At 64.5% G+C, this 12,018-nt stretch overlaps 1 protein-coding gene across 1 annotated transcript; it reads right to left on the minus strand.

Annotated features, from left to right (window-relative positions):
* Positions 1-220: 220 nt before the first annotated feature.
* Positions 221-2,245, minus strand: LOC140897143 (BPTI/Kunitz domain-containing protein). The gene is made up of 4 exons (XM_078848286.1): positions 2,206-2,245; positions 1,206-1,373; positions 932-1,099; positions 221-388 (listed from the first exon to the last, which is right to left on the minus strand). Exons 1-4 carry the CDS (start codon positions 2,243-2,245, stop codon positions 378-380), a joined length of 387 nt encoding a protein of 128 aa, XP_078704412.1. The 3' UTR covers positions 221-377.
* Between the last annotated feature and the right edge of the window lie 9,773 nt (positions 2,246-12,018).

Raw genomic sequence — 12,018 nt, forward strand, 5'->3', positions numbered from 1 at the left:
CCAGTGCACAGGAGCAAACCCTGCCGATCGGTGCCTGATGGGGTGGAGGTGGGGAGTGCCAGGGGCAGGCTGTTGCAGGCACAGTGTGGAAATGTTGTTCTGCATTTCAGACACCGGCTAATGATCCAGACTAGAGGGGGAAACAGGTTTGAATCAGCCACATCCCTTTATCTGTAACAATGCAAGCACCTCCGGTGAGACCCCATTACCCCAGGGACACAGTAACAAGTTTGTGAGAAGCACATGCAGAAAAACCTATTTCCACACAGGACAGGGACTTGACAGCAGAAGAGCATTGCATCAAAGGGTCATGCTGGGTGAATGGGACTGGTCCCCAGGGACTGCAGCTTCCCCGTGGAGCCCCATTCTGGCCAGGGCTAGGCCATGCCTGAAAGAGAAGGAGAAAGTGGTTGGGGCAGGGCCGAGGACAGGCCAGAGCCCAGGGCACAGGACTCCTGCTCCCCAGCCAGCTGGGGAATCTCAGCCCCTCTGGGCCCACCTGGGGTCGGCAGGCAGCTCGAATGGGTGTGGGCGATTAGGGGGGCTAAGGGGAACCCTAAAGAGCAAACAGTCAGAGGGGCCCGAGTGCGTCAGCAGCAGGGAGCCTGTGTCAGTCAGTGGGTTCAGTGGGTCTCCAGGGAGCAAGGGAGGAGGGTCCAGACACTGCAGAGAGGCCAGCTAACGTCATTCATAGGCCTTGCCCACAGACGGGGTCCAAGAGGGCCCTCGCCCTGCCAGGGCTAGCGGGGAGGCTTCGAGACGGATGTGTCCAGAAGGCAGGTCTGTGAGGCCCCAGGCTCAGAAGAGAACCCCAAGTTCTGGAGGGACTTTCTGAGGGAAGTGGCTGAGCCACTGACCAAACCCGCAGCTTGGCCAAGCTGGCGGCCCGATGGGAGGGCTCGGGGCCCCAGCCGCTGAGCTGACACCTCACCGTGGCCTGCGCAGGCCTGGAGACACGTGGCTTCCGTCTCAAAGTTGTTCCTGTTGCCGTCGCAGCCGCCGTACGTGAACCTGTCACACCGCCCGGCCTCAGCGTTGTAGACGAACCGGGGCAATGCGGCGTCGCAGGGTCCCGCTTCAGGGGGCAGTTTGCAGATGTCTAGAACAGAGAACAGAGAGTGCCCGGCAGTGCCGTGCGGACTGCGTGGAGGAGGATGCCCCTACAGAGCGAGCTCAAACTCCCCCCCGCCAGGCCCTGCTCTCACCAGGGGGCCCGCAGGCCTGCAGACACTCCTCTTCCACAGCAAAGTTGTTCTGGTTCCCCTGGCAGCCGCCGTAGATAAACAGCTCGCAGTGCCTGGAGCTGGAGTTGTAGAAGAGCCGAGGGACCCAGGCTTTGCAGGGCCCAATGTCGGGGCTGAGCTGGCAGAAGTCTGGGGATGCAGAGCAGAGCGGAGGGAGTGCAGGGGACGTGACTCCATGCGGCACAGCCAGGGCCTGTCGCTCTCTGTCTCCGACACGGCTCCATGCCCCACGGTCACAGCCAAGCACGGCAGGGCTAGTGGCCTCTCCCTGCTGCCCCAGGGCGCTGAGCTCAATGCTCTGCAGGCTCCCAGCGCCGCCTCTGCCTGTCGGGCAGGGCGCTGTGCTCTGGGGGTCCTGCCCTGCTCCCTGGGCCCCAGTTTCTGAGTCTTGCCGCTCAGGGATGGGGAGGAGGTGGGGGGCGAGGGATGCACACCCTGCTGCAGGTGTCCTCTGCTCGGGCCAGGCTGGTGCCTCCTGGGACTGCTCAGTTTGGAAAAGAGGCAACTGAGTGGGGATAGATAGAGATCTATAAACTCATGAATGGAGCAGAGAAAGTGACTAGGGAAGTGTTAGTTACCCCTTCCCATAACATAGGAACCAGGGTTCACCCAATGAAATTACTAGGCAGCAGGTTTAAAACAAACAGAAGGAAGTATTTCTTCACACAGTGGACAATCAACCTGTGGAACTCACTGCCAGGGGATTCTGTGAAAGCCAAAAGTATAACAGGGTTCAACAAAGAATTACATAAGTTCCTGGAGGTTAGGTCCATCGATGGCCATTAGCCAAGATGGTCAGGGAGGTGACCCCATGCTCGGGTGTCCCTAAACCCCTAACTGCCAGAAGCTGGGCCTGGCCTCTGTCAGGACAGGGTACGGAGCTAGGGGACCACTGGCCTGACTGTGTGGCCGGTCGTATGTTCTCTTACTGGAAATGGGCTCCGAGCAGCGGGTTCCGCACCGGCCTGGGCAGCACTTCTCCGGGCCTGGGCAATCCGCATCCCGAAAGCAGGCGGAGCAGGACCTGTTCGCCAGGCAGGGGCGGCAGCTCTTACTGAAGTTCAGGCCTGCGGGCATGAGGACCGGGCAATAGCCGGGCTTCTCTGCAAGCAAGGGACGTGCTCAGGGGGTGTGTGTGTGTGCCACCCGTTATCCACTCAGCCTGGAGCCCTCGTTACAGTTTGTCGCTCCAGCTGGGTGGCTCTTTGCAGAGCAGGGCTCAGGGCTGCACAGACACACACAGTTCCCTGGGCAGCCCACAACAGGCTGCAGTGGAGCAGCTGGGGGACGCTGGGGGCTCCTGCAGGGCTCAGGGTCGCAGGCAGCCGCAGCCTGTCCGAGGGGGGAATTTGTGATGGGGGAGAGTCAGGCTCAGCCCCAGCCCGTCCCCAGTGTCATGGGCGTGGGGCAGCTGGGAAGGTACCAGGTACTTGGGTCCCCCCCTGGTTTGCTGGGGCTGGTGCAGTGCAGCGATCTGTCTGCAGCCGGGGGCTGGCGCACCCGTCCCAAGGGGACCCCAGCTCAGCCGGTGCCGGGCGCTCTCACTGACTGAGACACGCATAACCACTCGCCGTCTCTGGTACCTTGTGCCGGGTCAACACAGCGGAATCTGCATGCGATATAGCAGCACTTCCGCATTCCCGGGCACTCGGGGTCACCGGAGCAGTGGGCCGGTGCTGAGTGGGCACATCGGACCGGATCAGGGGGGCAGGTCCCAGGTCTCACTGCAACAGAGAGGGTCCCTGGTGTAAACAGCCCGTGGGTGCGGAGGGTTAGCAGATTGCTGTTCCCTGTTAGCTGTCCGGCTGGCTGCCTGGGCTAGCAGGGGTGGGAACTGGCTGTCTGGAGTGGGAGCGGACTGTCTGGGCTGGCTGGGGTGGGAGCTGGCTGCCCGGGCTGGCAGGGGCGGGAGAGTTACAGAGGCAGCATGCCCCCCTCGGGGGGAGGAACAAGAGCCTGGTGTCATTGCTGAGCAGGATGGGCTGCACAGAGCCATGCTGGCCTGCCCACATGGAGGGAGGGTTTGATGGTGGAAAGGGCACGAGAACTGGCAGAGACCCTGGGGATGCCACAGCTGGAGAGGAGAGTTCAGGTAGAAGATTCCTCCCCACCCCTGTCTTATCCCAGAGGCGCCCTCTACCTGTCTTCCACAGACACTCGGGGGCACATGGCTTGCCCGTTGGCCCCACTCTCCCCTCGACAGTGTCACTTACCCCAGTCACGGGCAGGGAGGAGGCTGTCGCTGCCTCTGGGCGCTGGGAGGAGAAAGGAGGGAGTTGCAGTTGTGACAGGCGCAAGGGGTACCTGCTGTGCGCGAAGCCTACTGTGTGCGGGTGCCATGCTCTGTGTGTGTGTCTGGGCTGGCTCGTGGTTGCACTGCCGGCTCGTGGCCAGATAAAGGAGGTTTCCTGCAAGCCTAAAGTCAGTGGGGGTAACTGACTCCCTGCCCCTGGGTATGTCTCCCTGCCAGGAAACAGCTTCCCTGGTCTGACCTGGGGGCTTGGAGACACTGAACATCAGCGCTGAGCAGAGCGGGGCTCATCCTCCTCTAGGTGGCAACTGACCGGAGCGGGTGATGAGAGACAGGAGCACCTGATGGACTGTCAGACCTGCCTAGGTCCCCACAGGGCAGAAGGGCGCCTATGCTGCTTACTCCTTTGAGACCAGTTTTCTCCGAAGTGCGTTTGTGCTGAATAACGAGAGCTTTGCCGGCAGAGAGCCGGCAGATCGCTGGGTGACCCCGCCACGGCTCCCAGGGGCCTGAGCTGCCACCGGCCTGCAGAGCACGCAGTGATTCGCTGCCGTCTGCAGCCTCAGGCCCTGTCTGGGGAGAGGATGGCAGAACCCTGCCCCAAGAAAGGTGAAGCTTGGAGTTCTGAGGGGGTCAGGTACAGCTGCCCGAGGAAACGTGACAGTGAGCAGTGCCTGGGGGGGAGAGAGGTGGGGCGGCTTTGGGTTATGGTCCCAAATCCTGGGTGCCATCTGTGATGAAGCGGGACTGTTCTTAATGTTTCCTCTGAACAGTGTGGGGGTGCCTCAGTTTCCCCTATGCAGTTCTTAAGTATCTAGGTGGTGGGGTAAGGGTGTATGATCGTTGCAGAGCCCTAGAGGGCAGGTGTGTGCAGGGGTCTAGACACAGAGAATGGCTGACACCCTGTTTTCTGGCAACTGATGGCCTGGGCCCTTCCCCCCTGCAAGGTGAGAGCTAAAGGGTTGGAGAACAAAGGAATCAGGTGACCTCCTGGCCCGGGAAAGGGACAAAGCCCAAAGGAGGAGGGGCTGGAGGGGGAGTCAGTTGGGGACGAGGAGTGAAGTGCGGACGTGGTTGTCTGGCTCACTGCCCCCCAAAATGGACCCAGCTGAGGGGTCCTGTTCTCTGCACCTGCAAGCTCTGTGTTAGACCATGTTCCTGTCGTCTAATAAACCTCTGTTTTACTGGCTGGCTGAGAGTCACGTCTGACTGCGGAGTCGGGGGGCAGGACCCTCTGGCTTCCCCAGGACCCCGCCTGGGCGGACTCGCTGTGGGTAGCGCACGGAGGGGCAGAGGATGCTGAATGCTCCAAGGTCAGACCCAGGAAGGTGGAAGTTGTGTGAGATGTGTGTCCTGCAGACAGGCTGCTCCCAGAAAGGAGACTTCCCCAGAGTCCTGACTGGCTTCACAGGGAGCAGCTCCAGCGCCCAGGGACTCCGTGACACCATCTCTGGGCCCACAGCCTCCTATTGCATAGCCACAGGCTCTGCTACGGCTCCCAGGTCCCAGAGACTCGTGGGGAACCTGGCCCCCATGCCAGCCCAGAGCCACCCTTGGCAGGAGCTGTGCGATGGCGTGGGGCCAGCATCCTAGTGTCCTGAGGAGGGCGCGGGGTTCCCAGGTCCTTCCCTGGTGCAGCGGCACCTTGTGTCCCCTGCACACAAGCTAGGGTCTGTGCTGGGATCTCTGCTGTAGCCCCCGTCTGGGTCTGGCACACCCTCCCGTGAGACCCTGGCTGAGCCGGCGCTGGGTGAGGGGGGGGAGAGAGGGGCCCCGTACCTGTCTCCGCAGGGGCGCACTTCCTGGCACAGCCGACTGGGCAGCACTTGTGCGAGCCGGGGCACTCGGCGTCGGAGTCGCATTCGGCGGTGATGACCCCCGTGCACACGAACAGCGTCCTGCGGCACCGGCCCAGCTTCACTGCAACAGCGAGAGCGGGGGTAGAGAAGCCTGGGCCGAGCCCCCGGGCCCCACGGCAGCGCAGCCAGGCACAGAGAGCCCTGCCCCCTTCGGGCTCCCGCAGCGCCCCTGGGCCCGGGCAGAGCCGGGGTCAGTGCGGGGGCTCAATGGGGCTGGGGCCCCAGCTCGGATTCCTCCTCCCTGCACGGACACAGATGCCCCCCACTCCCTCGTGGGTGGGCTGGAGCGGGGCCCTCCCGCGCGCGCAGGGGCCCTGGCAGTGTCCCCCGGGGCAGGCGGCACCTTACCCTGCACGGGCAGGGCACAGGCCCGGCCACAGCTCCGGAGACAACACTTCTCGCTGGCGGGGCAGTCGCTGTCCTTGGAGCACGGCGAGACGCACTCGTCAGCCTGGCCCTCTCCGGCCCGGGCAGGGCAGACCCCCGGCCTCACTGGGCAGACACAGAGAGACAGTTCAAGGGCTGGCTGGGGCGGGGAACACCCCCGTGGGCCCTGCCCTCCTCGAGGCCCCCTCAGACCCACCCAGCCCAGAGCAGCTTCGGGCCCCACAGGAACATCTGGGCCCATTCAGCCCTGCCTTGCCCTGCTCTGGCTCCCTGCCCCTCAGGGACAGCAGCCAGCGTCAGAGTCTTCCAGGGGAGGGGTGAAACCCCAGCCCCCTGGGCTGTCAGCCCCCTCATCCCTATTAATTCCCACCCCTCTGGTTCAATCACTGGACTCGGGGAAGACGGGATGAGCCGTCGCCTCTGCCCTGTGGCCCTCCGTCCTGTCGCCCTCCATGCGTCTCTTTCTCAGGGGGAGCAGCGCAAGCCCCTCTGCCCAACGGGAGCGGCTCCCCCGGGATCCCGCAGATCCTGGCTTCCCTGCCCTCCTCTCTGCATCTGTTGCAGCCTTTCCTGAGCCAAGGGGGCTGGGGCCCTGCTCACTAATGGCTGGGATAGAGGAACCAGGACCAGGGAGGCTGGCAGGCCAGGGCCTGTAGATTCTCCCCCACCTCCTTGGGCTCAGCCTTGGTGGGCCTCCGACACCGGCCCAGGCTGGCTGTCTGGCGCCCTGTGTCCCTTACCGGGGCCCCCGCAGGCCTGGAGACACTCCGCTTCCCCCTCGAAGTTGTTGGGGTTCCCCTGGCAGCCCCCGTAGATGAATCTGTCACACTTCCCGGAGCTGGTGTTGTAGAAGAAGCGAGGGAGGTCGGCGTCACAGATGCCCATCTCGGCAGGGAGCTGGCAGATATCTGGGTGCCCAGGCAGAGAGAGGGGGTTCCAGAGAGGGGGGACTCCGCAGAGGGTCTCACTGCTCCCCAGGGGCCAGGGGCAGGGTCCTGCCGGGGCTGCACGTGGCAGTGGGGAGGAAGGGCTCTGCAGGTGGAGTTCAGGGACCCCAGCCAGAGGCCAGCATGGCTCTCCTGGCGAATGGAGGGTGCAGCCTTGGCCTTGAGGGGACGAGCAAGGTTGCCAGGTGCCTGGTTTTTGACTGGAATGCCTGGTCAAAAAGCGACCCTTATGGCTCTGGGCAGCACAGCTGACTGGGCCGTTAAAAGTCTGGTTGGCGGGGCTGGCAGGCTCCCTTCCCGGCTCCGCACAGCTCCTGGAAGCAGCAACATATTCCTCGGCTCCTAGGCAGAGGGACGGCTGGGGGGGCTGCGCTCACTGCCCCCACCCTGCCCTGCGTGATGGCTCCGCAGCTGAAATTGGCTGGGAACTGCAGCCAATGGGAACTGCAGTGCAGTGCCTCTGGGCGGATGCAGTGCGCACCGTGCAGAGCCACCTGGCCGCCCCGATGCCTAGGAGCCGAGGAACATGTCGCTGCTTCTGGGGAACCCCACAAGCCAAGTGCTGCCTGGAGCCCGCACCCCACACCCCACGCCCCCTCCCGCACCCAAACTCCCTGTCCCAGCTCTGAACCCCTCTCCCACACCCTGAACCCCTAATTTCTGTCCCCACCCCAGAGCTCGCACCCCCAGATAGAGCCTTCCCCCCTCCTGCACCCCAAGCTCCTTCCCCAGCCTGGTCAAAAGAAGCGAGTGAGTGAGGATGGGGGAGAGCGAGCGACAGAGAGGGGGATGGAGTGAGCGAGGGCGGGGCAAGGCTGTTTGGCTTTGTGGGATTAGGAAATTGGCAGCCCTCCGCAGGACAGGGGAGGCAGGTGACTCTCAGGCCCCCTTACCCTCGCTGGGTGGCTTGCAGACATGGCCGCAGCCGGTGCTGCAGCACTTCTCCGCTTTGCTGCAGTCGCTGTCGCTGCGGCATCCCTCCACGCAGGGCCCCAGGGAGCCTCTGAGCGCTGCTGGGCACGCGCCGGGCTTCACTGCAACGCACAAGAGCCGCAGCATTGGACCCCGCCTGCAGGAGCCCCCCTGTCCGCCAGAGGCCCCCCCACCTCCACCCACTCGACCCCCCGTGCCTGCTGGAGCACCCCCACCTCTGCCCGCTGCACCCCCCTGCCTGCTGGAGCCCCCCGCCCGCCAGAGGCCCCCCCACCTGCGCCCACTGGAGCCCCCCGACCTCCGCTTGCCAAAGCTCTAATCCCTCCTCCTGCTGGAGCCCCACCACCCCTCCTAGGGCTGAGGGGATGCACAAAGCACCAGGCTGGAGAGGCCAAGGTCTCGATTGATGCCCTGTGGTGTGGTCTCCACAGCTCCCTGTTCGTGTCCCGCCTTCCCCATGGGCCCCCCTGGCTCCCTGCGCCCACAGACGCTGCCCTTTCCGCTCTCAGCTGCTGTCTTCAGCACTCGCCTGCTCCGTGCCCCAGCCATAACCTTTCCGTGCAGGTCCCGCTCCGGGGAACAACATCCAGACCAGCCTCCGCTGAGCCTCTGAGCCCCTGGGGAGGCCGGGATCCTGCAGGGCAGGTCTGGGGGTGGGGTCCTGGCCCCTCATTGACCAGTGATCAGCACCTGCTCCGGTCCAAGGCCATCGCCCCCGGGACGTCCCGAGAGCTCTTACCCTGCGTCGGGGAGAGGCAGGTGCGGCCACAGCGGATCAAGCAGCACTTCCCGTTCCCTGGACAGTCACTGTCCTTCAGGCATCGAAAAAAACATGGGTCCTCGCTGCCCTCGGGGGCTCGAGCTGGGCACAGGCCTGGCTTCACTGCAATGCAGGGAAAGACAGGGCAGAGCGTGGAGCGAGGGGCGGGGCAAAGACAGGCCCCGGTCCAGCCGCCGTCTGCTGAGTGGCACGAACCGGCTGCGGGAAGGTCGCTGCCCCACAGGGCTGGGAGCCAACGCGGGGTCAGCGATGGACGTGGGAAGAGGGCATGACCTTACCGAGCACGGGCGCCATGCAGAGCCGCCCACAGCCATTGCTGCAGCATTTCCTCGCGGCGGGGCAGTCCCTGTCGCTCCGACACATCCGCAGGCACGAGACAAGAAACCGCTGGGCTACGGCTGGGCACAGGCCGGGCCGCACTGGAACACAGAGCAGGGTCCCCTGCCTGGCCGCCTGGAGACAGCCGACCGGCCCCTGGACCCGCTGACACGCTGGCCGGCCGCCTGCTCCCTGGGCTCCCTGCCCGCAGACCCCACCGTCCGCTCCTGCCCTGTTGGCTATTTCCCAGCCTGCTGCCCACGTCGCCCGTGGGTGCCAGACGGCTCAGCCCAGGCCCGGCCAGCCCAGCGTCCCGCCTGGCCCCGGCCAGCGGCCAGAGGAGGAGCGTGATGCACTCGCCTGGCCTGGGCTGGCCCTAACCCTCAGTTCGGGGCTGGCTCCGGCTGGGGGCGGGTCCTTCCCTATTTTATTGAGCTGATTCATTGCCGAGGTGGCTGGGTTTCCCCTTGTTCTTTATTAAGAGGTCCAGACACGCGTCCCAGTCACTGCCACATGCCCCCGCCTGGCCCAGAGCCCATCGCGAAGGCCGCTCAGCGGGGTCCTAGAGCGGGATTCCTGCCAGCTCAGCGGGCTCCCAGCCTCACCTGGTGGTGCCGGGTGGCTGGGCACCCCCGGCACGTGGGCTGCGGAGCAGGGGCTGGGCTCCGGGAGGGGGAGTACCTGCAAGGGGCACTCGGCACTTGTACCCACAGCCTGTGGCACAGCACTTCTCGTCTCCGGGGCAGTCGGCGTCGTCCACACACGCGTCCAGGCACAGCCCCTCGGGCTGCTCCAGCTGCACGGCGGGGCACACGCCGGCCTTCTCTGGGGAAAGAGGGGGCCTGAGCACGGCCTGCCTGGGGCGGCGCAGAGGGGCCCGGCTTTCCCTTAGCACCGGGTGAGCCAGACCCACGTGACGCGGGCGTCTGGGTGTGCACATGCGTGTGGATGTGTGCCTGGGAGCTGAATCTGGGCTTATGGGATGGAGACCCCAGCGCGTGCAGCCCCAGCATGGGAGGCCTCTGCACTCATGCGTGAGCTGGATGGGATTAGGACCCGCTCCTGGGACCAGTGTGCATGGAGCCAGCTGCTGGGGTGAGTGTGGAGGGGGGTGCCGAGCCCTGGTGCCGCAGGGCTGGGATCCTGCTGGGCAGCAGCCGTGCATGGGTGTCACGGCGTCCCCGGGCGATGCTCTGGAACTGCTCCCCACGAAGCCAGGCAGGACTCTGGGGAAGTCTCCTTTCTGGGAGCAGCCTGTCTGCAGGACACACAGCTCACATGGCTTCCCCCTTCCTGGGTCTGACCTCGGAGCATTCAGCATCCTCTGCCCCTCCGTGTGCTTCCCACAGCGAGTCCGCTCAGGCAGGCTCCTGGGGAAGCCAGAGGGTCCTGCCCCCCAACTCCGCAGTCAGACGGGACTCTCAGCCAGCCAGTAAAACAGAGGTTTATTAGACGACAGGAACATGGTCTAACACAGAGTTTGTAGGTGCAGAGAACAGGACCCCTCAGCTGGGTCCATTTTGGGGGGCAGTGAGCCAGACAACCACGTCTGCCCTTCACTCCATGTCCCCAGCCAGCCCCAAACTGAAACTCCCTCCAGCCCCTCCTCCTCTGGGCTTTGTCCCCTTCCCGGGGCAGGAGGTCACCGGATTCCTTTGATCTCCAACCCTTTAGCTCTCACCTTGCAGGGGGGAAGGGCCCAGGGCATCAGTTGCCAGGAAACAGGGTGTCGGCCATTCTCTGTGTCCAGACCCCTGCACACACCTGCCCTCTAGGGCTCTGCAACGATCATACACCCTTACCCCACCCCCTAGATACTTAAGAACTGCATAGGGGAAACTGAGGCACCTCCACACTATTCAGAGGAAACATTAAGAACAGTCCCACTTCGTCAGAGTGGGTCAGATTCGCGCTGGTACCTGTGTAGGGGCTCATGCAGGCTAGGCCGCAGCCAGCAAAGCAGCATTTCTGGCCCTCGGGGCAGTGCCTGTCGTCGTCGCACTGGTTTGTGCAAGGAGTGAAATCCTGCGACACTCGTCTCTGTGGGCAGGCGCCAGGCTTGGCTGGAAGCGAGACGGCAGCGCAGGGTGCAGCTCAGCAGAGACATAAGCACCCGACCCCCAGCCCCGCCAGCTGTCCGACCCCAGGCCTGCCTGGAGAGCTCTCCGGGCCACAGCCAGCCGGGAGAGAAGGCCGTACCTGCTGCCCCAGGGCCTGCCCTGCCCCGTCCCTGTGCCCCCTGCCCCAGGCTTTTACATGGTGCCAGGGTCTCTGCCCTCACTTCCTGACCCTTCTCCCCCTGGCTATAGGGCAGTCGTTATGCCATGCAGAGCAGTGCTGGGTGTGAGATCGAGAGGGGCGGTGACACCTTCTGTGGGTGCAGGGAACATGCCACACTCAGCCCGGCCCATGGGCAGCACTGCTGTCCCGGGGCGATTCCCTCCCGCTGGGTCCCCCGGGGTGGGACAAGTTCAGAGCTGCAGGCCATTGGCTGGAACGTCAGGGCCTTCATCTGGGGCCAGGCCCAGGCTGCTGCTCAGCAGCTCCCACAGACCGTGCCAAAGCACACTGGGGTCTAGATCCATAAGCAGTGGGCAGTGCAGACACTCCTGGCCAGCAGCTCTCCTGAGAGGGGGGCAGGGCACATGTGGGCAGGGCACATGTGGGGGCCGGCTGGGGCCATTCCTGTCTTGTGTCTGCACGGAGGGTGCAGTGGCTCCAGCCTGGCCCAGGGACGGGATCTTTCCCCAGGCAGCAGCAGCTGGGCAGTGCCCTGGGAAGCAGCAGGGTGGCCCTTGGTCACGGCCTGTCGCTGCCCTCCTTGTACATCAGCCAACCAACCAGCCTGCCCCGGGCACAGCTGGGGGTGGGGATCACAGAGCCAAGAGGTCATGCGCTCCCATGGGCCTCACCTGGCTGGGCTCTTGTGCAGCGAACATGGCAGCCCTCGGCACAGCACTTGGCCCCTCCGGCACACGCAGAGTCATTCCGGCAGCTCACCAGGCAGGGCTCCGCCACGCTGGTGTTGGGCTCCGGGCAGTAGCCTGGGTTCACTGCAGAACAGGAGACGCACAGTGCAGTCGCTGTGCCCAGGAGAGGCGGGCTTGCCCCTCCAAGGGGCCCTTGCAGCCGCCTCAGTGGGTGTGCTGGGAACGGAGTCCCCGTACACACGCAAGATGAGGGTAGCACAACACAGGGGCTTCTGCTGCTTCCCCGGCTGTGCATTCAATGGCGGGAAAGCCAGCTGGGAGCACAGGCTGCCGGGCTGATGGCTCCAGCCCCTCGAGTTTGCACTAGA

The sequence above is a fragment of the Lepidochelys kempii genome, chromosome 13 (genome assembly GCF_965140285.1).
Source record: "Lepidochelys kempii isolate rLepKem1 chromosome 13, rLepKem1.hap1, whole genome shotgun sequence".
Lineage (NCBI taxonomy): Eukaryota > Metazoa > Chordata > Testudines > Cheloniidae > Lepidochelys > Lepidochelys kempii.

What these genes read in the sequence shown, in the direction of transcription:
- LOC140897143 (XM_078848286.1), bottom strand. Translation starts at nt 2,245, where the DNA reads ATGCGGATTGCCCAGGCCCGGAGAAGTGCTGCCCAGGCCG. An exon ending in GAGAAGTGCTGCCCAGGCCG is followed by an intron (nt 1,374 to 2,205) that starts GTGCGGAACCCG and finishes CTGCATCCCCAG; the next exon opens with ACTTCTGCCAGCTCAGCCCC. An exon ending in GCAGGCCTGCGGGCCCCCTG is followed by an intron (nt 1,100 to 1,205) that starts GTGAGAGCAGGG and finishes TCTCTGTTCTAG; the next exon opens with ACATCTGCAAACTGCCCCCT.